This window comes from Protomyctophum parallelum (assembly GCF_964188405.1).
Source record: "Protomyctophum parallelum genome assembly, chromosome: 19".
NCBI classification, from domain to species: domain Eukaryota; kingdom Metazoa; phylum Chordata; class Actinopteri; order Myctophiformes; family Myctophidae; genus Protomyctophum; species Protomyctophum parallelum.
In genome coordinates, this window is record NC_139717.1 from 31,898,944 (window position 1) to 31,926,927 (window position 27,984).

At 42.8% G+C, this 27,984-nt stretch overlaps 1 protein-coding gene across 1 annotated transcript in view; it reads right to left on the reverse strand.

The window, feature by feature from the left end:
* LOC310876659 (regulator of G-protein signaling 6-like) overlaps positions 1-21,892 on the reverse strand; it is a gene marked incomplete at its 3' end in the record, with an annotated part of 109,080 nt that extends 87,188 nt beyond the window's left edge. The window contains exon 1 of the mRNA XM_083790250.1: positions 21,681-21,892. Coding sequence (XP_083646376.1) covers positions 21,681-21,878 — 198 coding nt within the window. The 5' untranslated portion in view covers positions 21,879-21,892. The remainder of the gene's footprint in view (positions 1-21,680) is intronic.
* Positions 21,893-27,984: the final 6,092 nt, after the last annotated feature.

Consider the following 27,984-nt stretch of genomic DNA (forward strand, 5'->3'; position numbering starts at 1 on the left):
CCTACATACGTTCCACGTCGCTTGCAGAAAGAACTGTTATTTTGACTGACAAAACATTTAGCGGTTCGGGAGGTCTATCTGGTTGGAATTATTTCACACACTTTTTATTTTGTATCGCGCATCGGCAAGCGTTCTCGCTTCATGGAAAGTAAATGTCGGGTCGAGTCTAACCGAGCATTCAATAATAATAATAACAATGATAATAATCATTGTATTCATATTCCTATAATCTTATCAAAATAATAAACAAATTCCAAGTTAATTAACCAGCCAAACGTATATGATTTAATTCGTTGGACATGGAATGCAGGCTTGAACAACAACAACAACAATGCCGTCTCCAGCTGTCTGTTTGTGTGTTCTTTTTTTTTCTCCACCCATTTTCTTTAGATCATAACTCGCTCATTTTTTGCTCATTTAAAAAAAATCAAAATACCATGTAAACTATGGAATTGGGGCTTTCATTTGGTATATAAGGCGCTATATAAGGCGCTCTCTACGAAACGATATCAAGTGAAAAGGAAATGTCGGGGAATCACCATTAACGTCACCATTATCAAGCAGCGCAAACAAAAGGGGGAGAAAGGGTGACGGCGGTCGATTGTGCCGATTACAGTTAGACTGAGTAAGAGCCTAAAATCATATTTACAAAACGTTTCAAATGGAAAAAAAAACAGAGATGATTTCAATCGAATATTTAGACAAAGTCATGCAAGGGGAACTTTCTCTGGACTCCATGGGCTGAGAAAATAAACATTGAAATCTCAAATTCGGTCAGAACGGCTGCTCAGACTTCCTAGTGTTAAGTAGCCTAGGCAGGCCTAAAGTTCAATGGATTGTTCAAAGACTTAGCTTAAATCAGAATTTGCTACTAAAAGTAACACTAAGACTAAGTTGCTAAAATACTTTTAGTCTTACTAGAATTACAAAAATTACTAGGTTGGGTTTCTGGTTAGGTTTAGATTTATTCTACGTGGGGAACATAGAACATAGAACCTGGGGAACATACAGTAGGTACGCTCCCGTTATATGCAGTATGTACTGTACCTTAAGAGCTTGCGTCAATCAAAAGAGCATGCTTGCAATCCCATTCCCAAAGTAAACAAGCAGTAAAATATTGGTTTATTGGTTTGGTTGGATGAGATATAGAATTGAGCAGAGACAGAATGCAGAGGTTAGGGAGTGAAAAACAACAATTGAGCTGCGTTGAAGAACACATTAAGTGGTGAAGAGAAGGCAGGCATGCCGTGCAAGATTGATTGGGGCGTGCAGAACGAAAGACGGAGTAATGTTGGGCTCAGAGAAGACGACGCTAATGGAAAAACCATGTGTGTGTGGAGCAGCTTCCGTATCATCCATCAGTTAAGCATGGCCTCTTTTGTGTGTGTGTGTGTGTGTGTGTGTGCGCTCGCGCACGTGTATGCATGCATCCGTGTGTGGGTCCGAGCGGTCTAATGGACCCAGAGCACATAGGGAGCGTGCATGACGAAAGTTCACATCCATTAATCATAACCTGCTGCTTAGCACAGAGACCTCTGCTACGTTGCTTCTCACCACCTCCCATCCTCCAGTGATAGTTACTCTACTGTACCTCTGACCACCTCCTCTAGTCATAGTTACTCTACTGTACCTCTGACCACCTCCTCAGGTCATAGTTACTCTACTGTACCTCTGACCACCTCCTCTAGTCATAGTTACTCTACTGTACCTCTGACCACCTCCTCTAGTCATAGTTACTCTACTGTACCTCTGACCACCTCCTCCAGTCATAGTTACTCTACTGTACCTCTGACCACCTCCTCAGGTCATAGTTACTCTACTGTACCTCTGACCACCTCCTCCAGTCATAGTTACTCTACTGTACCTCTGACCACCTCCTCAGGTCATAGTTACTCTACTGTACCTCTGACCACCTCCTCCAGTCATAGTTACTCTACTGTACCTCTGACCACCTCCTCCAGTCATAGTTACTCTACTGTACCTCTGACCACCTCCTCCAGTCATAGTTACTCTACTGTACCTCTGACCACCTCCTCAGGTCATAGTTACTCTACTGTACCTCTGACCACCTCCTCCAGTCATAGTTACTCTACTGTACCTCTGACCACCTCCTCCAGTCATAGTTACTCTACTGTACCTCTGACCACCTCCTCCAGTCATAGTTACTCTACTGTACCTCTGACCACCTCCTCAGGTCATAGTTACTCTACTGTACCTCTGACCACCTCCTCAGGTCATAGTTACTCTACTGTACCTCTGACCACCTCCTCCAGTCATAGTTACTCTACTGTACCTCTGACCACCTCCTCCAGTCATAGTTACTCTACTGTACCTCTGACCACCTCCTCAGGTCATAGTTACTCTACTGTACCTCTGACCACCTCCTCAGGTCATAGTTACTCTACTGTACCTCTGACCACCTCCTCAGGTCATAGTTACTCTACTGTACCTCTGACCACCTCCTCAGGTCATAGTTACTCTACTGTACCTCTGACCACCTCCTCCGGTCATAGTTACTCTACTGTACCTCTGACCACCTCCTCTAGTCATAGTTACTCTACTGTACCTCTGACCACCTCCTCCAGTCATAGTTACTCTACTGTACCTCTGACCACCTCCTCAGGTCATAGTTACTCTACTGTACCTCTGACCACCTCCTCTGGTCATAGTTACTCTACTGTACCTCTGACCACCTCCTCTAGTCATAATTACTCTACTGTACCTCTGACCACCTCCTCAGGTCATAGTTACTCTACTGTACCTCTGACCACCTCCTCCAGTCATAGTTACTCTACTGTACCTCTGACCACCTCCTCCAGTCATAGTTACTCTACTGTACCTCTGACCACCTCCTCAGGTCATAGTTACTCTACTGTACCTCTGACCACCTCCTCCAGTCATAGTTACTCTACTGTACCTCTGACCACCTCCTCAGGTCATAGTTACTCTACTGTACCTCTGACCACCTCCTCAGGTCATAGTTACTCTACTGTACCTCTGACCACCTCCTCCAGTCATAGTTACTCTACTGTACCTCTGACCACCTCCTCAGGTCATAGTTACTCTACTGTACCTCTGACCACCTCCTCAGGTCATAGTTACTCTACTGTACCTCTGACCACCTCCTCAGGTCATAGTTACTCTACTGTACCTCTGACCACCTCCTCTAGTCATAGTTACTCTACTGTACCTCTGACCACCTCCTCCGGTCATAGTTACTCTACTGTACCTCTGACCACCTCCTCAAGTCATAGTTACTCTACTGTACCTCTGACCACCTCCTCAGGTCATAGTTACTCTACTGTACCTCTGACCACCTCCTCAGGTCATAGTTACTCTACTGTACCTCTGACCACCTCCTCAGGTCATAGTTACTCTACTGTACCTCTGACCACCTCCTCTGGTCATAGTTACTCTACTGTACCTCTGACCACCTCCTCAGGTCATAGTTACTCTACTGTACCTCTGACCACCTCCTCAGGTCATAGTTACTCTACTGTACCTCTGACCACCTCCTCTGGTCATAGTTACTCTACTGTACCTCTGACCACCTCCTCTAGTCATAGTTACTCTACTGTACCTCTGACCACCTCCTCTAGTCATAGTTACTCTACTGTACCTCTGACCACCTCCTCAGGTCATAGTTACTCTACTGTACCTCTGACCACCTCCTCCAGTCATAGTTACTCTACTGTACCTCTGACCACCTCCTCAGGTCATAGTTACTCTACTGTACCTCTGACCACCTCCTCAGGTCATAGTTACTCTACTGTACCTCTGACCACCTCCTCTAGTCATAGTTACTCTACTGTACCTCTGACCACCTCCTCAGGTCATAGTTACTCTACTGTACCTCTGACCACCTCCTCAGGTCATAGTTACTCTACTGTACCTCTGACCACCTCCTCTGGTCATAGTTACTCTACTGTACCTCTGACCACCTCCTCTGGTCATAGTTACTCTACTGTACCTCTGACCACCTCCTCCAGTCATAGTTACTCTACTGTACCTCTGACCACCTCCTCTAGTCATAGTTACTCTACTGTACCTCTGACCACCTCCTCTAGTCATAATTACTCTACTGTACCTCTGACCACCTCCTCAGGTCATAGTTACTCTACTGTACCTCTGACCACCTCCTCAGGTCATAGTTACTCTACTGTACCTCTGACCACCTCCTCAAGTCATCGTTACTCTACTGTAGGGGTTAATACTGTACCATTAATCAATCAATCAATCAATCAATCAAATGGGTTAATAGCATCAATGTGTCTGCTTCAGTATTGCGTTCATAAGACCATACTTATAGACAACAAGCAAACGCATTCTGCTGCCTGATTGTGGATTTGAAATAGGCTGGTTCTGACTCCAATTATGGTGGAGCAAGAGGTGAGAGCGTGTGACCATTTGGCTCCAGTCAACCATTTAAAGGTAGTGTAGGCAACATTTCGCACACACACACACACACACACACACACACACACACACACACACACACACACACACACACACACACACACACACACACACACACACACACACACACACACACACACACACACACACACACACACACACACACACACACACACACACACACACACACGTCTTTGATGCATTCAATGAAACTAGCATAGACACTTGTATGGCTCAATCAACTCAGTGATTAACCCATTTGAAGTTCAAAGGGATCAATTAAGAGTTCCTGCTGAGCTCATCACTGCCCATACCCTGGGTGGGGTTGGAAAAGGGGCCTTTCTGTGTGGAGTGTGATGGAGGGGAAAGGCACTGGTTGGAATAACGTGTTTCTTCTATGCGCTACGTCCAACCAGGGAAACTCCCAAGGTGAAAAGTGGTGGCTTGGACTCCTCATGCATAGAAGGAAGCATGAGGTCAGTTCGTTGCTCTCCCCAGGTTGGCAGAGGAAGTGTAGCGCCCAGGATTACATTAGATAATTGACAGAGTGAAAAAATGGTTTGCAAAATTGCGGGAAAAAATTATAAGAAAACAAAGAACACAGTAATAGTCAAAACATGTGGTCTTTTTTAAATGATCAGAACAATGAAAATACATCAAATAAACATTGTTTATAATCGCCTATTAATATTATCCTGTAGGTCTATTTCCTACAGGTGTCCCAACATTTGTTGATTGCTCATAAACCCTCTGTCAAATATGTGAGTGGTTGATGCTCAGCGACACTTTTTCCATACTCGTGTATATTCCCTTGAGTAGAAGAACTTCACAGAACTCCGATGTAAAAAGATCACAAAAAAGATTTATTCCAAAAAAATGTGTTCATTAATACAAAAATAATCAAAAACAAGTTCTCAAACTCAAAAATAGACTACGGTCAAAAAACCGTGTCGCTCTGATCTTGTCTTATGCTGACTGACTTTACTGTGCTGACTGCTCTGCACAAACTCTCCCTCTGTACTGCCCTGCACACACTCCAGAGTTAATTAGCTGAATATGCCCTGACCTGCACACACTCAGCTGTGTTGGATATGCAATTAAGATCTCAGGCAACCAGAGCTCTCTTCTTAAAGCTACATTAACATCATTGTTTTGAACCTAAAGCACATCACCAAGAATTAAACAAATGAACTTATTTAAGCTTTTTAACACAGCTAATTTAACAATAATAATGCAATGTACATGAACTGCTAAACCAAAATACGAAACACAAAAAATAAAGCTGTAATAATTCAAATAATCACATTATTCAAACTTGGCTCCCACAAAATGTATTCCACTGCAGGAGGTAGTATGTTGTAAATATAATTTTTACCCGTTCTCCTTCTTGGCCCCTGAATTGTAAGGTATCCTGAATTTCTCCAGATATAATCTGGCCAATCAATCTCCCTGTAAAAATGCACCACAATATTACTTGTACTGCCTGTGTCAAAAAGTTATAGAAAAAGCTCTATAGAAATGTCACATATTCTTTTTTCGCAGTCGAACAAGGAAGATAGATAGACCAACACTTAATATTGTTGGTCTTTCCTTTAGAGACAGGAAAAAAAAACAAGATGTCAGTGAGAGTGAGTAGCTACATTTCCTACACAATGAAAATGCACTTGAAAACTCTGACAGCAAGAGATCAGGCAGACCCAAAGGCACAACAGAATCAGTATAGAAAAGTTTCTGAAACAGTTTGTGCGATATGGACAACAGCTGCAAGCAACTGCCAAACAAAAATCAAACCAAGCATAAGAACACTGCACGTTGAGATGATTCATTCACCAGTTTGGTGTGTGCATCTCCATTTACTGTACAATTGCGCATGTGTATGTGTATGTGTGTGCGTGCATGCCCCCACTGCCTGTCACATTGTAGCAGTACGTGACTAAGCACATCTATTCAGGTACAGCTGCCCGCAAATAACATGCAGGGCTCATCACAAGAGTGCAGGTTCGGTAACCTCAGCCTAATCAAGTCACGGGGAATGGGAGAGGCTAATTGGAAAGTTTTAATTATAGAGCTTTAGATGATGTGATGATAGCACTTGTCACGCTGCAAAAACTTCTCTGCTCAGCTGTTGCAGTTTTCACACTTCCCATGAGTGTTTTTTAAATGTGTCTTTCATCCTGCTACCCTAATAGACAGCACAGCCCCGTTTATCCGTTTATCCGTCCGTGGTCTATCTCCGACCGAGCCACACTATTAGCACACATCTCTCCATGCAAAATAAAATCTGCACGCTCCCAGAATCAGTATAGGCTACTTTGCATCGACACAAATTTCTTATTTACAGTACAAATATTACTTTTGTGAAACACGCTGTTGTTGCACAAGCTCAACAGCCTACGTCAAAATCGTCATGTTGGTGCCAGACTGGCCAGTCCTTCACAGTGACACGCGTTACATGAACCACGTGACCGGGATGGTTTCTTACCCCTCAATGTCGTGAACGCGCCCTTCTAAGGCAGCCTGTCGCCTACTCTACACTGCTCCATAGCAGCACTAGCAGTACAGAGCCCAGCCATCCGAACGAAACCGTTGTGCAAACGAAACCGAAACTGATGCTTCTGACAACACAACATTTGCCTGTGCGTGCTTAATCGTTTGCACGCCCGATGCGGCGACGCCCGTGCATTCTGTGCTTGCGTGCGCATTTCCCAACTCTCAGTGATTTATCCACACATCGCCCTGTGTGTGTGTGTGTGTCGCGTCGCCCTCCAGCCGCAATTGCGAGTGTGCGCTGAACCCAGACTCACACACTATCCATTCCATGCACATATCAGTCCTATATTTACTACAGTACGCCTGACAGACAGTGTTGTCGTTAAGCAGCTCGACCCTGTACCTCAACCCTAGCTGACAGGAGTGATGGTGCTGGGCTGTGCTGTGAGTAAACTGACAACGCTTGGCTTTCTGACATCCCTTTCTCACAATCTACAACAATAGATTTGTTACTAACATTAGGTTGTGGCGAAGTAGAAACGTGGAGAGCAGATAGTGTGTTTTGGACAAACAGGCTAGCATTGGTGTTGATTTGGGTCAAATGGAGTCCATATGGCTAAAGATAAATGAACACATGACATCGGTGGGAGAGGAGTTATTGTGTGTTTTGGACAAACAGCGTGGTGTTGTTTTGTGTCAGCTGAAGCTTCATGTGTTTGTGTTGGAGCGCCTCAGTGTGGCCGTATAGGTCATGTGCAACCTCTTCCACAGAGAGAGATGGAGACACTAAATCTCAGCTGGAGAAACATGTTTGCATGCATGCATGCTGCCTTGCATGCTGTGTGCTACTGTTGAGTCTGTCACTCACTTTGACTGATTTATGGCATTGTCTTTCTGTTAAAATCCAACTATGTTAATTTAAGAACTCTGGACATATTAGGTCATTGTTTATTAACTGTGCACACGTGTAGCCTATTGTATGTCAGACTGTATGTCTGTCACCCCACAGTCACAATCCTTTAGTAATTAGGCTGTGGAAATATTCACACTACTTTTACAATGCGTTGTCAACACGAGCTGAGTTGACAAAGATTGACAGATTGAATGACAGTATGATGATTTAGTAATTAGGCTGTGGAAAAATTCACACTACTTTTGGATTTGCAGGCCCGGCGCCACGGGGGGTAAAGGGGGTATATAGTTACAGACAAAACAATGGTACATTTCCAGCCATTCAATTCAATTCCATTGCTTGAAAGGGAGGAAGTAAGGATGCATCTTAATACAGGATGCAGCAGCATCTTAATGATCTCCCATCTAGAACTGGAAAAACAACATTCCTCACCTATAGGCCATCCTTGGGGTGGGGAGGGGTGCTAATGTCATTGTTGCAGTGGGCAGGGTGCTTAAGTGGGCAGCTACTGTAACTAGCCTATTTATTTGTTTGTAAAAATGTCAATAATAAAAAAAAAATTATATATATATAACAATACTACTAATAATCATAATAATAACAATAAGCTTCTTTGTAAACTCACTCATTTACAAACAAGCTCACATCAGAACAATAATCCATGTAATAATAACAATAATAATAACAACAATAATAACAACACTAATAACAGTACAGTACAGTACAGAGGACAACATTACAGTACAGTGCAATACTAAGGAGTGCAGTACAGTACAAAGGGGTACAGTACAGCACTCGCATCGCCCTCCCGCTATTGCCTTCTTCCCATTTGCCATGCATCGAGGATGCGCTAGGATGAGCGGGCCGCAGGCCCACGAAATTCTAGTTCTATTAATTGTGGCTGACAGACAGTATGAGTGTCGAGAAGAAGAAGGTGGCTGTGTGGCAGTGGAAAGTGTCTTCTGCATGTGTGAGGGAGCCCAGTTACACTGAAATGAGTCCACGCTCAAATTATTCATGAAATTCTGACAACCACAGCGTCTAAGTAAGGGCTTTTGAATAAAGTCACTGGCTTTGTTATGCTACAGTGTCTGCAAATAAATACTGAGAGGGTTTTTGGGACAGATCCCGATCACCGATTGTTTTTCTCATGATCGGCCGATATACCGATACCGATCGTGTGAGTCAGAGGAAATTTTTAATATTTCCAAAATGATTATATGTCAAAACCCACGTCAAAACTGTTCCTGTGTGTGGGGAGGAAGGGGACAATATTTAGGCCTGTCACAAAGATACAAAATGAATCTGATAGTATACTATATATCTGATTGACATTTATACCACTTAAATGGTGTAAAAGATTGGTTTCTCCGGTCACCGATTGGAGTGAATATTGGCCGATATGGCAGACTCACCAAATTCTACCAAATGAACTCTGAAGAGAAATAGGGAAGATGGACCATCCCTCTGACCATACGTCCGTGTGTCCGTCCCTCTGTCACAAAATGTAGTGCTCCTTGACCTGTATAATCTTGAATGATTTGTGTGTGTGTGTGTGTGTGTGTGTGTGTGGGGGGGGGGGGTATGTTTGATAATGATAATGCAGGTATAAAAAACCCAAGGACTACAAAAAAACTGGTATTTGTTTTGTTCACTCATACTTTGATGTTCGCACACTACACTGTAGTAACTACAGTATGGGTTTGTCCCTAAAGCAAACTGCTTACACCTTAATTAATCTCACATTTATTCACGGTGTAATAGGAATTAACATATTGTTTTGTTAGCAAAACAATGATGCAGGCATTTTTTGGCTGTAATGAGAAGCACTGCAGACCGCCCCCCCTCTTATCTTTGGCAGAAATTAGAAAGGGTGCAACATCAAAGGACATCAGTTTAATGGACCCACAAATTCACAAATTCGAATGACTATTTAAACACACACAAACACGGACCCATACACACACATGTACAGACTAGAGATCCACATGCACACATACACATCCAAAGAAACACACTCATATGCAAGTGTGCACGCTCAATCAAGGAGAGGGAGAGAGACAGAGCAACTTTAAGTTGGCAGAGAATACATTTTTGCAAGGTGAATGATAAAAACATGTATGCATGTGAATAAATACACATGCTGCCATCTATTGTGCTAACTGCTAATAGTGTGTACAATAGTGTGACAACACCTCAGGTGTTCCCTCTTATATTCACCAGAGACACCGTTATGCCTAATTTAGGTGATGCTTATGCTCTGCACAACAGTGTCATGCATGCATTGGGATTTAGAATGATGAGCCACTAGTGTCTCAGTTTCCACTGCAGGGAAGGATATGGCCGTCTAATAAAATATTGAGGCGCATCAAATAGTATGCAGTAGGGAAAACAGTTACATATTTTGTATTAAACAACATTAGTTAGCAATCCCAAATAAGTAACTTTAAATATGTAGAAACAAATTTACAGAAAAACAATTCCAAAGTCGCTTATATGCAGACATGGCAACACTAACTACTATGTATCTCTCACTCTGTACATTGCTATAGTTGCAACTACAATTTCTCTGATGTCACAGAGAAATTGTACTTCTCACAAGGATCTATACTTTGTTGGGGTGTGTGTGTGTGTGTGTGTGTGTGTGTGTGTGTTTGTACTAAAGCAAACTATAAAACAGCAAAAGGAAAACTATCTGACACATTGGAAAGATGCAACACAAAAGCAGAGAATACACCGTGGCAGAATACCTGAGCACTAGGCAGACCTGTATCCCGAGAGAAGACAGACTATGCACACAAAATGAAGTGGAAACCGAGCTACACTTCCTAACCATCCGTCCATTGTACCAAGACATCAGAGACACATACTTCCCACAGATTATAACCACACACACACAGATTTTGAAATTACTTGACATGACTAATGACAAAAAACTCCCATATCTGCTGGGCGAAGTATGACAATGTACAAACACAGCAGCAAGATTTGTGAGCTGCTGTGATAGGAGAAGGATATCAAATGGAACACAACCACCCTAAAGACTAATCATTGCATATATTCCTGCACGATACCTGCATCGAGTGATCTTGGTACATAGAAATTGATCTATTGAAGATTCTGACTTTCAAATGTACATAATTTTTGTTTTGATTGTATTGTTGTATTGTGCTTTTCTTTGGCAATGTAAACTTATGTTTTCTCATGCAAATAAAGCCCATTGAATTGAATGGAGTGTGTGTGTCAAGGAGGGGCATGTGCAGGTATATTTTCTCATCTCAACTCATCAGAGTGTCATCGGTAACTCATCTGTCAACTGAAGTTCTGAGTGGTGCACTACGACAAGTCTGGTCCCTTCCGTCTAGCTCTGTCTGTTTTTCCACTGGCTCTCATCGTTGTTTAGCTCCCTGTCACTGTCTCTCTCACCGTCTATCTTCTTTGTGCATGTGTTAAGCTGTCTATCTCTCTCTCTGCCTCCCCTTCCATTTCTCTATTTGCATCTATGTCTATCTGTCTGTCTGCCATTCTGGCTCTATGGTTCTGTCTCACTTTTCCTGTTTATCAGTCTGTTCCTCTTTTGTGTCTGTCTGTTTGTCTGTCTGTCTGTCTGTCTGTAACAGCCCTACCCCTTCACTGTCTCTTCAAACAGTAAGCTGTATACGTAACTGAGAAAGGTCATTACCACTGATACAGAGTCAACAGTCTCTTAAAGTGTTAACAGACTCTCCCTCACAGGATTATGGTGGTAACACAGGCATGTAAACAACTTGTTAGGAAATATACATGTGAGTGGGTATAGACGTCACAGCTTCTGTTTCACACATGCAAGTGTACTGTAGAGGATATCTCTGATTAGTAGGCACACACACACACACACACACACACACACACACACACACACACACACACACACACACACACACACACACACACACACACACACACTCCACAGAAGTAGCATTTTCTCTCTTCAAACTCATGGATCACAGCTTATACGGATGATGGAATCAAGCAGGCCATAAATTAGCATCTCCCATCAGCCACCACACCTCACCACGTCGTTGCTGAAGATGGATGATTCACTGGCCATGACGCATGGTATCATGAAACGGGGTCATGAATAAATTCCCCAGCGTCTGTACGTACATATTTACAAGGTACTCCTTACGCATAGATGCAAATTTACTACAAGCTTTAGTAAATTTACTGCACGTGTGTGTTGATCATCTCAGCTTAGCTAGGCTTGTTACACTTATTACAATTATTAAAGATGATTTCAATTACTTTGCTTAATCGTCATTGTCATCGTTTCCATGTTGAAATATTTTCATATATTTTCCCAAAAATTCAAAATGAGCATATTGGCCATTTCTAATAGTATAAAATTATTAAATATGGCCTATTTTGGGTACATATTTATTTTGATTATTGGTACCAGTCACTGTCAGTACAGTGCAGTTTATTTAAGCATATCTGCCAAGACTGCCATGTGCAATATTTGTTTATGTTTATGTAATGTAAAATCACGATCGTGACAGCCCTACAGTATGTATTGGTCGGGACATCCAACTCGCATTTTGGCCTCTCCCTCTTCATTGTCATTCTGCAGGTGTGGCTGTTGTGTGCGATGGGAGATACTCTCCCACACCCAGACACATCCCCGCTGGATCCTCAAGCTTCACTGCACTGAGGCAGACTGTGCGCACGCGCACGCACACGCACGCACACACACACACACACACACACACACACACACACACACACACACACACACACACACACACACACACACACACACACACACACACACACACACACACACACACACACACACACACACACACACACACACACACACACACACACACACACACACACACACACACACACACACACACACACACACACACACACACACACACACACACACACAGTAAAATCGAACCCTGAGAGTGGATGGATACAAAATAATTTTGGATAGGATTTTACTGTGTATCGAGAAGAGACAAAATGTTCTCTCTCTCTGTGTGTGTGTGTGTGTGTGTGTGTGTGTGTAGACTGCAAGACTCCAACTAAAGCTATCCATTTGATTTTGTTATCATCCGCTGGGTTATTCATATACAGTTTAATTTGCCTCCCCAGACCATAGAATATCAAACTAAATGACAATACATTCCACTTTCACAGACAGCATGAATCCATTAGTCGTATTAGCATCATCTGTCCCCATCATTATCCATTATTCTGCAATAATAATTGGGCCCATATTCTCACAAGCCCCCTTTTCACGTCTGTGAAAAACAATTTCATGGATCACATTTAATCTGATTACTGAAATCTCATTAAATGACAAATGTATTGCTCCTACCTTGAGGGAAAACCGTGTGTGTGTGTGTCTGTGTGAGGGGGGTCCTCTTAAAGATCAGATCACTCAACATCACTCCTGTCTGCTCTTTCAACCACATTCATTCAATTTCACTTGCCACCCTTTTCCATTCATCTTTACTTCCCTCACTCGCTCCTTAAATCTGCCCTGTCTTTGTCATTCTCTTCCCCTCTCTTTTCATCATTCTGTCCCCATCTATCGTCCCTCTCTTTTTCTGTCTCCCCGGTCTCTCTCTCTCTCTTTATCTTCTACTCTCCATCCATCTTTGACGTCCCCCCCAGTGTCAGCCCCCTCCCCATCACCCCCCCCCCCCTCCGGCGTCACTCCTCCCTTATTGTGCCCTCTCTATCGACCCCCCCCCCCCCCCCCCCCCCCCATCTCTTGCCCTCACATCTTCTGCCCGCTGGTGGTTTGGGGAGTGGTAACATCAATCTGGTGCTCACTGGCACCAGGCTAGTGCGTGTTTCATGTACAAACACAGGACTGTACACATGTTTGTTTGTGTTGGTAGTGTCGGACCACGCAAGCACGCCACATGTTAGGCATGAGTTTGATTTGTAAATATTTCATGCTAGCCTCCAATATCATTTTTCATATTTCATTTTATCTATCATCTATCCATCTGCGTCTGTGTGTGTTTGTCTGTCTATAGATTTTTTTTAAGTTAATAATGAATGGTTTAGTTACAACTAAAATGTAGAATAACAATGTGCAGTACTGTAAAAGGTCATTGATTTATTATTCACACTGCCGAAACAACATTATGAAAGATCTTTTTTTTTTTTTTTATCCCACAATTTTGTAACCCATTTTTTCACCCAGTGTCAATTATCTAATATAATCCTGGGCGCTACACTTCCTCTGCCACCCTGGGGAGGCAGCGGACTGACCTCATGCTTCCTTCCATGTCCAAGCTGCTTCTTTTTCACCTAGGGCACCTACCCTAGGGGACACGGGAGAAGATGCAAACTCCACAAATAGAAAGGACCTTTCGCCAACCCAGCCTCGGGTATGGGCACTGATGATGTGGAGGAGAAAACACGCCCCCAGCGCCCACAGTCTCCTCAGCGGGAATCGAACCCAGGACCTTCTAGCTGTGAGGCGACAGCACTACCGACTGTCCCACCGTGCCCCCCTGTGAAAGATTATTCTGAATTTTCGTGCAGTGAATTTTAAGGAAGTGGGTGAAATTGATCGCACTCTGGGCTATGGCAACAAGTAAAAACAGTAAACACATAACATAACTCGAGCTTCACCAATCAGGGATGTCGAAGTCACCGGATGTTACACTCACAGCATTGTAGGTAATTGGAATATTTCTCTTTGAGATCGCTAGTTATAAATGTTTTTTTTAAAGATGTGCTGTGATTTTTGTTCTTTGTTGCGACCTCAAATCGCACTTAGTATAGAAACGTGGGATGCTTGCATCCGTCACACTATAGAGTCCTGCATTCGAGCAGCATTGGGCCAAACACATGAACGAAAAATATGGCGTTCATTTTTTTTCTCACTGGCCGTGTTTCACAAGTACTGAATAGGCTGTTGCACGCCTGCACAGCAGCACTCCACTCTACAGCTCTGTCAGTCAGACAACAAATCCCAAACAAATCAATGAATGAACAAGCCGCTTATATCGCTTTTTCTCCGAGGATGGGACATTTACATTTAAAAGCTGGACGCGTGGATAACAGCATGGTTGTATGCAACATCGTAGGGACCAACGTTAGCTTCCATGCTAGCTGCTTCAGCTTAGTGATTTCACCACAGCACGAAGCTGTCAAGCTGTCCTCGATGCGAAGCAGAAAGCATGGAAGTCCGTGGTCAGACAATGGTCTGCCCCAACCCCATGTGAAATGCACTCCCCAGCTAGTTCATTCCACAGTTTTTGATTTTATTCCTTTGTCTTAGTGTTTTCCCCCCATAATAAAAGTTGTTTTATTTGTTTTCTCATGCCACATTCATATAGACACTGAAGACACTTCATATAGGCACTTGCTGCACTTGTTTATCTGTTGGATTTGGATATTAACTATTAAGTAGCCTTTGATTTAAAAACAAACATAATGAAGTGACATTATTCCAGTAGAGTCTCAGCCCTGCGGTCGCTACTCGCCCTAACCCATCCCTATTATATATATTATTAGGTTTAGCTATTTGCTACGTACCTAGCTTTTGGAGGTAAAAAAAGTAGTATTTTGAAGTATGGTAATAGATGTATTGGGAGCAGCATATGACGCAGCATATGACGTGATGAACACATGACGTGATTAAAGGACATGCCTCTATGTATATATGTATATCAGGGGGGCAGTCAGACAGATATTTTGTGAAGCCACTGAGGAAATCGGGATTTCCTGAAAGTTCATATAATGGCCTGTTGTGGCGCTGTCATTGGACCCAGAAAAACCCATAGCCCCATAGAAGTCCATGTATTTGGGCCCAAATTCACCTAGACTGTATTACCTTAATAAACATGGTCATGAATTCTTTCTGCTTCCAGTCACTAGTTTAAAGTCTCATTTCTAATGTCATAATATTCTTTTTGGAAAATTATGGTCCCATTTATTTAAAAAATGACCTTAAAGTCGCGCATGTTCTGAGGGGCGTGGCTACCGTTACAGTCTATGATCGGGATTCCCCTCCCACTCAAGTCAAAATAAAAACCAACGGAGAAGAAGGGGGGAAGTCCCAGTCTATGATGTATATGTAATTTGTGAGTTGATTAGTGGTATACTGTGGTTACTCGGGTCGTTTGATGCGTACTGTATGTCCCTTTAATCCACCCGACACTGAAACATATCATTACGTCACCATCGTAAACACATTATACCCTGGCATTGGTACATATCTTCATCACGTCATGGGACATGCGCATCGTAGCACCAGACGAAAACATACCTGCACAGTCTGCTTGCGTATGTCCCGTGGCAGCGTATGACATAATGATTACTTATGCCTGTTATGGCAGTGGTGTCAGATTACATACATGTATACATAGGGGCATTACCTTTAATCCACCCGACACTGAAACATATCAATACGTCACCATCGATAACCAATTATACCCTGGCATTGGTACATATCTTCATCACGTCATATGCTCATGTGCTGCTACGGGACATACGCATCGTAGCACCTGACGAAAAACATTACTTGCACGCTCTGCTTGCGCAAGTAACTAGAGTAATTGCATAGGAGTATAAATTATCATTTCACAACCAGGAGCCTGCCTAGTGGTAAGTCTATATTGGATTGTTACGGCATTATGGCTGATAATAAAATCCCCTGCGGTGGGAAGAAATGTGAGGCTTAATTCTGAAATCTGACTGTTATGCTTTGCACACAGAGATGTTATCCTAAATGGTCAGATATTTGCTATAAGTGAGACCATGATAATAAGCAGCATGCTGATAGATAAGGTCTTCCTTGTATATGGTACTGACATGCAGACAATGGTATTGCTGACCTTGGAACTAGATCCTAGACTAGATCCTAATGACAGCAACAGAAGCTTGTGACAAGACTCCCTGCTGTGAAGTTAAACACAAATTGTATTTTTGAACAGATTGGCATGCTCTCTGCCTCTACTACTATTTTCAAGTCCCTATATATCTAATTGTACTTCTCACCAACCAATCTCTGCCTACCTCTTTCATTGTGCACCTCTGTCTCCTGCTCCCCCCCCCAGCCCACCCTCTCTATCTGTCTTCGGTCATTTATCACTGCAGACAGGAGCCGATGGTCCCTCCAGGCCCCTGCGGTATCTTCACGGTGAGGGGCCCCACTGCATGCTGGGAGGAAATATCCACTCATGAAACACCAGGACACTCTGAGTGCCTCCATTCACCATACAGTGCTCTCACTCTGTACAGAGATGTTGCAGGATGTCGCTGTCGGGTGGAAACCTTGTATGTCCCAACACAGTAACTTTTGAGGAAATGGAGGAAAAATAAGTTCCAATATACTGTAGTTATTATTTAATCACAAGCTCTTGTTGATATTTTTCATTGGTTCAATATTTATATATATATATATATATATATATATATTAAAAAAACACAGGGCAGAAGTATTTTTTCAAAAATAGCAGATCTACAAGCTCACAACATGTTGTGAACAAGGAAAACATTGAAATATGGAGATACAAGGTTTCTTCCCGCCAGCAATGAGGTGTCCAATTGTTGCTCCAGACAAGGAGGAGATAAGCAGACGTTTGTGTGAGTGTCTGTCTGTCTTTCTGTCTGTCACAGCTCAAAGGTCAAAGTAACTGTGGCCCTCACATGTTCGTTAAATTCCATCGTTCGTTAAATTCCATCATTAATTATACTTGGATAGACACGGATATATAAAACAGCAACGGGTTGGGAGTCATATACTGTATAACCCATACAGTATGTAGATGGATATGCATTTGGTATCAGTCCACTGATAATATCTGACGATATGGGACTATTGTGGATATATGTATATCGGTATCCGATATCGGAATCGGCTTGTTCAAAAATATCTGTCTTGGGTCAGTGGCAAAAATCTCATACCGGTTAGCCTTTTTGGTAATCATTATGACTGCATGCAACGCAACCATCAATACAAAGTGAGATGCTGACCGAGAGCCTCCACACTACAAACCTTCTGGCAGGGATATTGCCAACAGCCCCCCCCCCCCCCGGTGCTTATGAAATCACAGAGCAATACTCTCCGTTTCTCTGTCTGATCATCTGTTATAATGAAACACAGCGGGTGAACTGAGAGTGACTATAGGCCTATATCCACAAGTCATGGAATGTGGATCGAAGCACAATTAAGTTTTCCTCTGTGTGAGTTTTGCCTCCCGGCTCCCTCTCTCTCCTCAGCTATAGAAAATGCTCATGGAAAGGTTTTCAAAAAATAGCAGCGTCCATGTCGGCACATTTAAATTTGTCTAAAGTATAGATAATTTCCATGAGGCAAAATACAATATTAAATGGTTTCCATTGAAACTGAGCCTGGTGACAAGAGGTTAATGAAACAGTAACTCAACCATAACCTCACTCCGCCAGATGGTGTCAGGTTAACTCAACCTAGACGAAGAGAAATGTAGCACACCAATTTTTTCACTGTCACTGTCACCGTATATAAAATCTAAAATAAATCTTTCTAGAATGATGTCTTGACAAATCTTGACAAGCAGGAATCTCGGGACAATTGTGCCTGCATGCCCTTCAATTTTGACACGCGCCCCAGAGCCCCAGAGAAACTAGAGAACAATGCATTCCGATGACCAATCTATCTGTTGGATTGAAAACCTTCAACATTCGAACTGTTATGGAAAAAAATCACACCCGTGTGAACTGAGTGGTGCAACTCCCCCCCCCCCCCCCCCTCTCTCTCATTAGCAGGCAACAGTGCAGCACTATCTCTCTCTCTGTTTCTGGCACAACAGTGCCCCTACTGGTACTCACTGGTCATACTGGTGCCCATAGGCATACTGGTGCTCATAGACAACACAGACATACAGTACATAGTCACATAGGTGAACACGGACATTGCTGTTCCTTGGAGTGGTTGCACCACAACATGTAAATGCAACAAGCTACATAATATGTTGCATCCAGGTCAGGAGTCTCCAAGACACTGGACTTCAAGTGGAAGATCTGGCCAAAGAAAAAAACAGTCCCAGGCCAGATTGTCTTTTATCTCGACTACGGTCGACGTCGACGGATGATAATGACAGCTAACCATGCACCTACCTCACTTTTAACACATTTTGGTTGTTTGGTACCAGTGTAGCCTTTAGAGATGACTGTTTTCCACTGAATGTTATTCAGCCTTGTCAAAATCTATCTATTCTTATCCAAAACCACAGAATGAGTGAGCAAATTAATAGGGGATTCACACTATGGTCCCGGGTGCGCACTCGGGACCACTTGGCAGATGTTGTGGTAGTGTGAATGATGCGTACCGTTCCCGGGAGCGGATCGCCCAACCGTCCCCGGGACCGCATGGGGGGAGGGTCTCTGGACCGTTTAAGTGTATTCAGATACGGATCGTTCCAATGTGAATGCATGCAGTCGACGAGCCAAGCGTCAACAAAAAAAAACACAGCCTCTGCACGATGCGTAACACCAGCGCATTTCTCAACACCGCCCTTCTCCTGTTGAATCTGCTTATACGCGCAGCACCGCGCTGATCTTATTCTGCAGACTACACGTGGCTCTTGGGCTTTGCTTGGCACAGTTTCCAAAGTAAAACAAAATAATAATAATGCTAAAGTAGAATCCATAGCAAACTAATACACTGGAGCACAGAACTGACTGACACAGTGAATAGCAGGCAGGCTGACAGTGAAGTAGTATAACGGCAAAAAGCCAAAGAGGCAATGCAATTCAGTGTGTCTGGATTTATTTGAGACAATGTCGCACAGTTGATGGTCAGTGTCCGTGCGCACCAGCCATCAAGCACACCGTCATCAGGAGGATTAAAGTGTGTTATGCAAGTGTACCCGGGTGCGCTGTTGAATCTCGGGTAATGTGAATCATGGCCATCGGGGACCAGGCAACCGTATTCGGAAACGGTTCCAATGAAACGGATTCAGTCCGTCTCAGTGTGAATCCCCTATAAGAGTCCAATGTTTTGTTCAAGGTTACACATTAGGCCAGGATAGGCCACCAACCACCACACAGCTGTTTGTGAACACGGACTATACAGATGAAAATGATCTCAATAGCCAAGTCATGGTACAAAAAACTGAAATGATGGTTAACACACACTGTCTCTGTTAAGCAAGTCAAAACAAGAAAATACCAAGTAAGCAAACATGATGCAAATCCAGGAATACAATCAAGCTTTCTTCCAGTCTCTATAGTCTTTAGTACAATCCTTTTTGTTAAGAGTGAGTGAGGCAATTCTAGCATAATCTTCGCTTACCTTACGCAGTTGAGAACATAACTAGAATGATCTCCCTTACTGTAGGTTGTAATTATGGTTTGGGATACATACCGTAGCAAAGTAACCAAAAGTATAGGTGGAATAAGACAAAGTTTATGAACTGCCATGTTTGTTTGTTTCATAGAGAGTTTGCACTTCTGAATTATCTTGTTCCTCACCACATGCCACTATTCTAGTGAGTCAGATAATACTCTACAATATGCATTTCTTCTAGGTTCGTACTGGGTTAATGACCCCATGTGGCAGACAACAAACACACTAGTTAAGGTAGGGTAAGTGATTTCCTTTGCTTAAAATAAGTGTTAAAAAGCTCTATATTGTGATAGTACTCAATACTAGTAACAGGAGTCTCAGGAGACAGCTCCACAATTGGGAACCCAATCGACACTTCAGAGTAAAAGTCTCTTTCCATGTCTTTCCGGCACCCCAGAGCTCCTATTTTGAAGGCATCCCGGCACCGATTGTGTTAAACAAGTGTAATTGTAAGTGAAGAAATGAGCGGACAAAATTGGAACTGGAACACTTTAACTTTACAAATATAAGCGACTCTCTTCTGATTGCCTGTACTTTTATCACCTACCTGAAAATGTATTTTCTGTTTAAGAGCTGGAGAGACTGGGAGACTCCTGTTACTGAACAAACACTCTATAGCAATGATTACTATCAGAATATAGTGATTTAACCGTTTGACAAAAATAACTTTTGTTTTAACCAAAAAACTTTTTTTAACCCCAAGCTCCCAGAGCGGCTGGCCAACGTTCAAGCCGCCCCACTCTACTGGCCAAAGCTGGAACTGCAAGGCAGGCGGTTTTGCCCGGGAAACCAAAGATTTGGTGTCCAAATGTGTAAATAGAGCGTTCTTCCAGGTCCTTCAAACGCCACTGAGCAACTTCCATTGAAATGAATAGCTGGGGGCGGGGTTGTCCGGTCTCTAGATTACTGTATATCATACTATAATTAACCGAATGTCTGAGTGTGTGTGTGTGTGTGTGTGTGTGTGTGTGTGTGTGTGTCCGTGTGTCTGTCAGAAACAGTGCCGTAACTCCTTACTGCCTGCACCAATCACTCCCACTTTTCACACAGGCATTGACCATAATGCATATGGAGGGCATAGTCAATTACAAACGCACCTGGGCGCAGTACCCTTCACGGCCACAAGGGGGGGGGGGCAAATATCTCACAACGGGTAAGGACTAGTATATACAAGTAAGACGTGCAAACGCGTGAAGCGAACGCAGCTCGTGTGTGTGTGGTTGTGTGTGTGTGTGTGTGTGTGTGTGTGTGTGTGTGTGTGTGTGTGTGTGTGTTACAGCTGCGCCCTGTGTGTGTGTGTGTGTGTGTGTGTGTGTGTGTGTGTGTGTGTGTGTGTGTGCTACAGCTGCGCCCTCTGGTGGCGGGCGGGTGGTGTAACAGCGTGACACACACACACACACACACACACACACACACACAGACATTTAGCCCTTGCTGTCATAGTAAGTGGCTCACTGCGTTCGCAATAACTCTATGGTTAACCCCAATGGCTCTGACACCAGACGGCCCTCTTACCTTTCTGTAGACTACCATGTTCGGGGAGTCATCGTCTGGGTCCATGCTGCTCATGGACTTCATGGAGAGCAAGGTCCTGGTCGAGGTGGTCTGCACACTCTCCTTGGTCTCCTCGGGTTCCACGGGGCCCTCAGTGGCCCCTGGAACACTCTGCTCCTCCTCCTCCCTCTGCTCCATCTGCTGAGTAGCCTCAGCCATAGCGTTGATTTCAGTTGTTTTCTCTCCCTCTAATTATCTCTCCCACTTCCCTTGTTAGTCCCTTGTCTGCCGTCAGCCCGTCCCTGCTTCCTCTGTCTGGCGTTCCTTACACTCTTCTCCGTCTTCCCCCCCCCCCTTCACGTCTTCTGGTCCTTTGTGGTCACCGGCAGCTGTAGAGAGAGAGGGACCAGTTAAGATACTGCAGATCGGTACATCTCAGATCTCACCATTGCCTGCATGTTAAAATGTCTCATCTGTCAACACAGCTTTTTCGGGTTGCTTTTTGTAGTTTGTCACTGGGGAAGAGAGGGACACATCAACAACAACATGTACCATATTATGCGTGTCTCTCTACACTCCTTCTATATACTTTTTACCCTCATTGTTCACGTTAGTTTATGTAAGTCATTCAACCTTTCTGCCACCACAGTGTCAGTCCTGGCAACAATAAATAGATACCATGGCATCATACTAAACTATTGCTACATCATCATACAATACTATAACTGAATGTTAACAACTGCTGACAAATATATAGGCAGCGCCAGTGACATAATCAATACTACTGTAAACGACTATGATCTGTAAACATGGCTTACATGAGGGTGATTGCAAAAGACTGGTGGATAAAAAAAATAAAACAATGGCATGTCCCATCTTCTACTAGAGCAGCTTACATCATCACCCCAGTGTTTCAAACAAGGAGAAACAAACATGGTACAAACATCCCCCACAGCATTAAGCATGTACCCACCTGATTCAAACAGGGCAAAATAAATCACTAAAGTATTTGGTATTGCCACGGATATGAGACCCTGCTCTGTAGTGCAAAATGCAGGCGTTATGAACATTCATAATGTAATTCTGCCCCATTACACGGTTCCTTCACAAGCCCATTTAAAAACAGAATTGTTCATTTTGTTAGAATTTGTTCATTCAATGTTTTATAAGCAGCTGTTTTGGTTTTAAATATTGTATGCAGCTAAGAAGACACAGCAGAAGATGGGTCAAGTAATAGCTTCATCATTAAAAATAAAGGACATTTTTCTGGCATTTCTACTTGTTAGTCTACATTACGTTCAGCAGGTTTCCACCAGGCAGGGTGGCCCTACCAAGCATACCCTGTGTTAGCTGCGTGGGAAATAGTGTTTGCACGACAGACGTTGCTGTACGACATATGTGGAGTTGCGTATAGTGAACAAAGGTAGTGTAGAGAAGTGTTATAGGCCTACTGGGAGCGTGCGTGCACAGTTTCACACTAAGTGGACACTGCGTTCCTGATTTGTGCCATTTCATGCAAAATGGGCCTCTCCTGCAAACATTGAAAGCAAATCATAGCCATCGAAATGGCATTTGAAAAATACTGCACATCTCTACCACCTGTTTCTCTTTCTCTGTGCCTGTCTGTTTCATCCAGTGTTCAGGCACTTAGGGTTGTGCGTTCACGTCTGACCCTCTGACACCTGTCGAAATACCCAAGTCTCATGTGCGCAAGTATGCCGAGGGAAGGGACGAGGCCGGGCGAGCGAGCAGGTGGCCCCGGTAGGCAGGCCGTACAAACCGGAGAACACTCTGTCACCTTTAGCTACTCTGTAATCGATGTTGCTCTTCTAACACCAGCTTATTAAAGAATGAACCAAACAAGACTTTGAGCCAATTCGCTTTCCGATCAATCATTTAAAAATGTAAATAGAAACTATCACTCAACGTCCCTAACAGGCTTGATGTGATGTGCCAAACTTTCCCCACATTGGAATTGTTTTTAAAGCACGTGCCCTCAACTGAATCTTATCTAAATCGATTCCAGAGCATGCAATCACTAAAGGCCCTGACAACATTTTGTACATCAGTGTATACACATTATCCTCAGACACAATTATGATCCTGTGTACTGCAGAACTGTCTTGCAATGTACAACTGTAATGTATATTTTACCCACTCAACCTGGCGTCCGTATTTTGGGCACGTATCTCTACAACCTGTTTCTCTTACTCTGTAGTAAAGTACAAATAGAAATCACACACGTGTGAAGTGAGGGGCGCTCTTATCATCGTACATCATCATACAGTACATCATCTCATTCTGGCCAATCAGAATTTGCATCCTCACCTTCGTCTTCAATTTTGTGTTACGTGTTGTGTTGTGTTTGTCTTTACACACTCAAAATTGTCCATTTATTGTCAATCAGGTATTTAATGTTTGTGTTAGGACAAAGTTTGTGTTTACACACACACACACACACACACACACACACACACACACACACCAAAAGCTGGACATAGGAAATAAAAATAAAAAATTGACACAAACAAAAAACCGTTGACACATCATGATTTCAAATCGCCATGACAGAGTAGGGTGTAAGAGTGGTTAAGCTGCTGTTAAAGCCCAATTTCTACTTTGTCATAGACTCGTATGACTTTGTGTCCCGAGCTGAAAATCTGAAAACCGATCTACCTGTACAAGCTCAGTAGTGTGTGGAGGAGTACTCCTACCTGGGGTACAAATGAAACAGACAGAATGGAGTGTTGATAAAAGTGATAAAGACAATAGGGGTAAAACCATGAGTAGTCGAACTACTTTCCTAATTGAATAAACTGATTACCATTCACAACACCACCACTCCACGTTCAGTGGGGAAGAGGAGCGCTTGCTTTTCTAGCGAACAGTGAACTATAGCTAACTATCTCACAGTGCTTTTTTTTTATTCGTCATTTTCAGCTATTAGTGTTGATTTTCGTCTTACAAACATTTAAATCCCCAGACAATGAATGGAGAAATTACGTCATATGTGGACGAGCAAATCGGCTAGTTTTGTCCTACACAAATATTAAATTCCCCTTGACAATGAATGGAGAATTTACGTCATGATGATGTATAAGAGCGACCCTCACTTCATACGGGTATGATTTTTTGACCTATATACAGGTTTAATGTTTGTTTTTAGTTCAATGTTTGTTTTAAGACATTGACAATGAAGGGAAAATGTATGTCATCTTGTCCCTAACACAAACATTAAATGCCATTAACAATAAAGAGAATTTAATGTTTGTTTTGTCACCGTTTGTTTTACATCACCATTACATCACCTAATCAACATGAGTTTTATGTTATGTTAATATATTAGCGCCCCTCACTTCACATGGGTGTGATTTTAATATCTATGGGCACGTTAAAAGTCGTCAACGACAATGAGTTAAAAGTCACTCGGTCAGGCGTTTCTCTAGATACATGAGCTACAGACGCAGACGAGACGAGATTTCGCGCATTTATAGTAGGATACACTTATCAATTATTATGGTATTCAATTGTTAGAAGAATCGCTAAGACATTAATTGATACTAGTTGCAGGCGCAGCACTATCTCAGATGTAGCTCTAAATTGTACTCTGTTGAATTCTAAAAATCTAAAAATCTAACGATTTAATTTAATTCTGTGACACACTACTGTAGGTCTACGACACTATAGTATCTCCAGTGGTTTTCAAACGTTTTCATTTCAACGACCCCCATAACTGTCAGTGTCAGAGTTACAGACATAGATCCCGTCAGAGAATTAACCCTGAGGGTCCCTGGAGCCTGGACCCCACTTTGAGAACAACCATGATGTAAATATTATAACGTGCATTATATAATAAATAGTACATAATATGTAGATTAACAGTGCAAGCGAGCAGTACAGTAAACATAGTATAGCCTACTATGTACAGTATACACTCTACACTGTAGTGCATGGCTCACACCTTTGCATTGAGAAATATGTCTTGTCCCGTGCAGTGTATGAAAGAGTGAATACATAGGCTAATAATATGGATGTAGGTCTGCATAACAATTTATATGCAAATGTACAATGTTGCAGTATCACGGTTGTGCAAGAGAAGACGACACAAGTGTTGTCTTAACAACAGATATACATCACCAATGAACACCATCACAAATTTGAATATAGCTTTTCTCATTCAGAATGAGACAAATGTGTGATAATCCCTTCAGGGGCTGTGCCATCATTCTAAATAAATAGATAATGTATGGGCAAAAAGAACAGTAGGATAATGGTGGTCTCTAATACTGTATTGTCAGCTAAATAACTTACTTAAATTTGAAATGTGTTCATATTCAAAAATCGAATGAGGGAAAAAAAGAACATGGAACAAACATGCATGAATCTAAGTGTCAATTAATGTCAAAGCTGTCCATGATCTTCAAATCCCTTTATGCATGACATAGCAGCATAGATCATGTATGCATTGAGTTTAGTTGTGAGTTATCTCTGGCAGTTATGCTAAATGCCTGTACATACACTGCACACGCACACACACACACACACACACACACACACATGCACACACACACACACACACACACACACACACACACACACACACACACACACATACACACACATACAGACACACACACACACACACACACACACACACACACACTTTATTGTCCCCCAATATATGCGGTCATTAACACTATTCTGGGCTGATATCACATGTATAGATAGCCTGTATGGTTAGCCTGCACTACACACGCACGCACGCGACGCTCGCACACACACACACACACACACACACACACACACACACACACACAACAAACAAACAAACACGGCACGCAAACACGGCACGCACCTGCTACTTCATTAATAACAGACAAGAAACACACTGACTTGCGGTCAACAGTATTGTGCCGCTTTTTCTTTGCAACTTGCAAGTGTTGTTCGGCGGCAACTCCTAATTTCTAAACCACTCACGACACGCACGCACCACTTCATTAGCCAATAGCCTACCTTTGTAGCAAAGTTGACGCCTCGTCCACTGTCAGTGTTCTTCACAGGTAGAAAGAAAGCAGAGCTGAGCAGACAGAGGAATGGATGGACTGACGGGGGAGAGAGAAACAAGTGGAGTGGAACTGAACACAGCTGTAGAGGACAGCCTGCTACAGGGTGCTAATGAGACGTCTCTCTCTCTCTCTCTCTCTCTCTCTCTCTCGCTCTGACTCTCTCTCTCTCGCTCTGACTGGCGTGGGTGGGCTACTGGGTTTTGGCTGTGGTGGAGCGGTCAGGTGAGGGGATCATGATGATGGTGCGCGTGCGTGACTACTGTGCCTGTGAGCGACAGTTTGAAGCTACTGTCTGTCTGCTTCTGCTACCATGGGGTATAGGCTATAGCAACCTTATGGCACGCACGGGTGCAACATTGGCACAGGGGAGGGTGATCAGTGGTCACACTGCAGGCACAATGTAATAAGTGTGTGAGAGAGGTTTTTTCTTTCAAAATGAAATATTCACAAAAGTCAGTTAAAAGTCCCCTCACATCTATATATCATACTTCATACACATTCATACATTCATTCATTCATTCAAACCCCTAACTCTGACTGGGGAGGGAGTCTTGGAGGGTAATATTGAAAATATCTCTATAGAATTAAGAAAAGGTTTCTTATATGGACAATCAAAATCTGTTGGAAATATTACAAAATAATTATGTGGTGTCATACTTAAACTGCACAGTGACACTGTGTGTCTCTCTGTGTGTGTGTGTGTGTGTGTGTGTGTGTGTGTGTGTGTGTGTGTGTGTGTGTGTGTGTGTGTGTGAGAGAGAGAGAGATCCTGCTTTGATATGTACGTTTATTAGCGTTTATATTGTATGTAGGTGTCATATAATTCCATGAACCAAAAGTACTATTATCAATTAGTCACTAGAATGTCTCATCAAACTACTTTGAGTTTACACTTCACACCTGAATCTGAAGCTATTGTTCTAACTGTTTGAAGCTCGCTCCCCTGGAGTGCAACTTGTACTCATTTAGAATGTGCTATAACATTACTCATTGGGTTAAACCATGTTAATTCACTTCTTAAAATAGAATGTTCAGTTCTATTTTTATAGTTCCGTTAATTTCATATACTTTTAGTTATGATTAACCATGTTCATAGGAGTCTGTTCACAGTTTACATTTAAGTCTTGTTAAGTTTTAAACTATGTATTCATTATATCTGTGTATCGTCTAAAAATTAGGACTCCAGTTAAACCAGGATCAGGTTCCTTTGTCCTAGGTCTCTCTCCAACCGGAAAGAGCTCCGTATGTCCGGGAGAGGA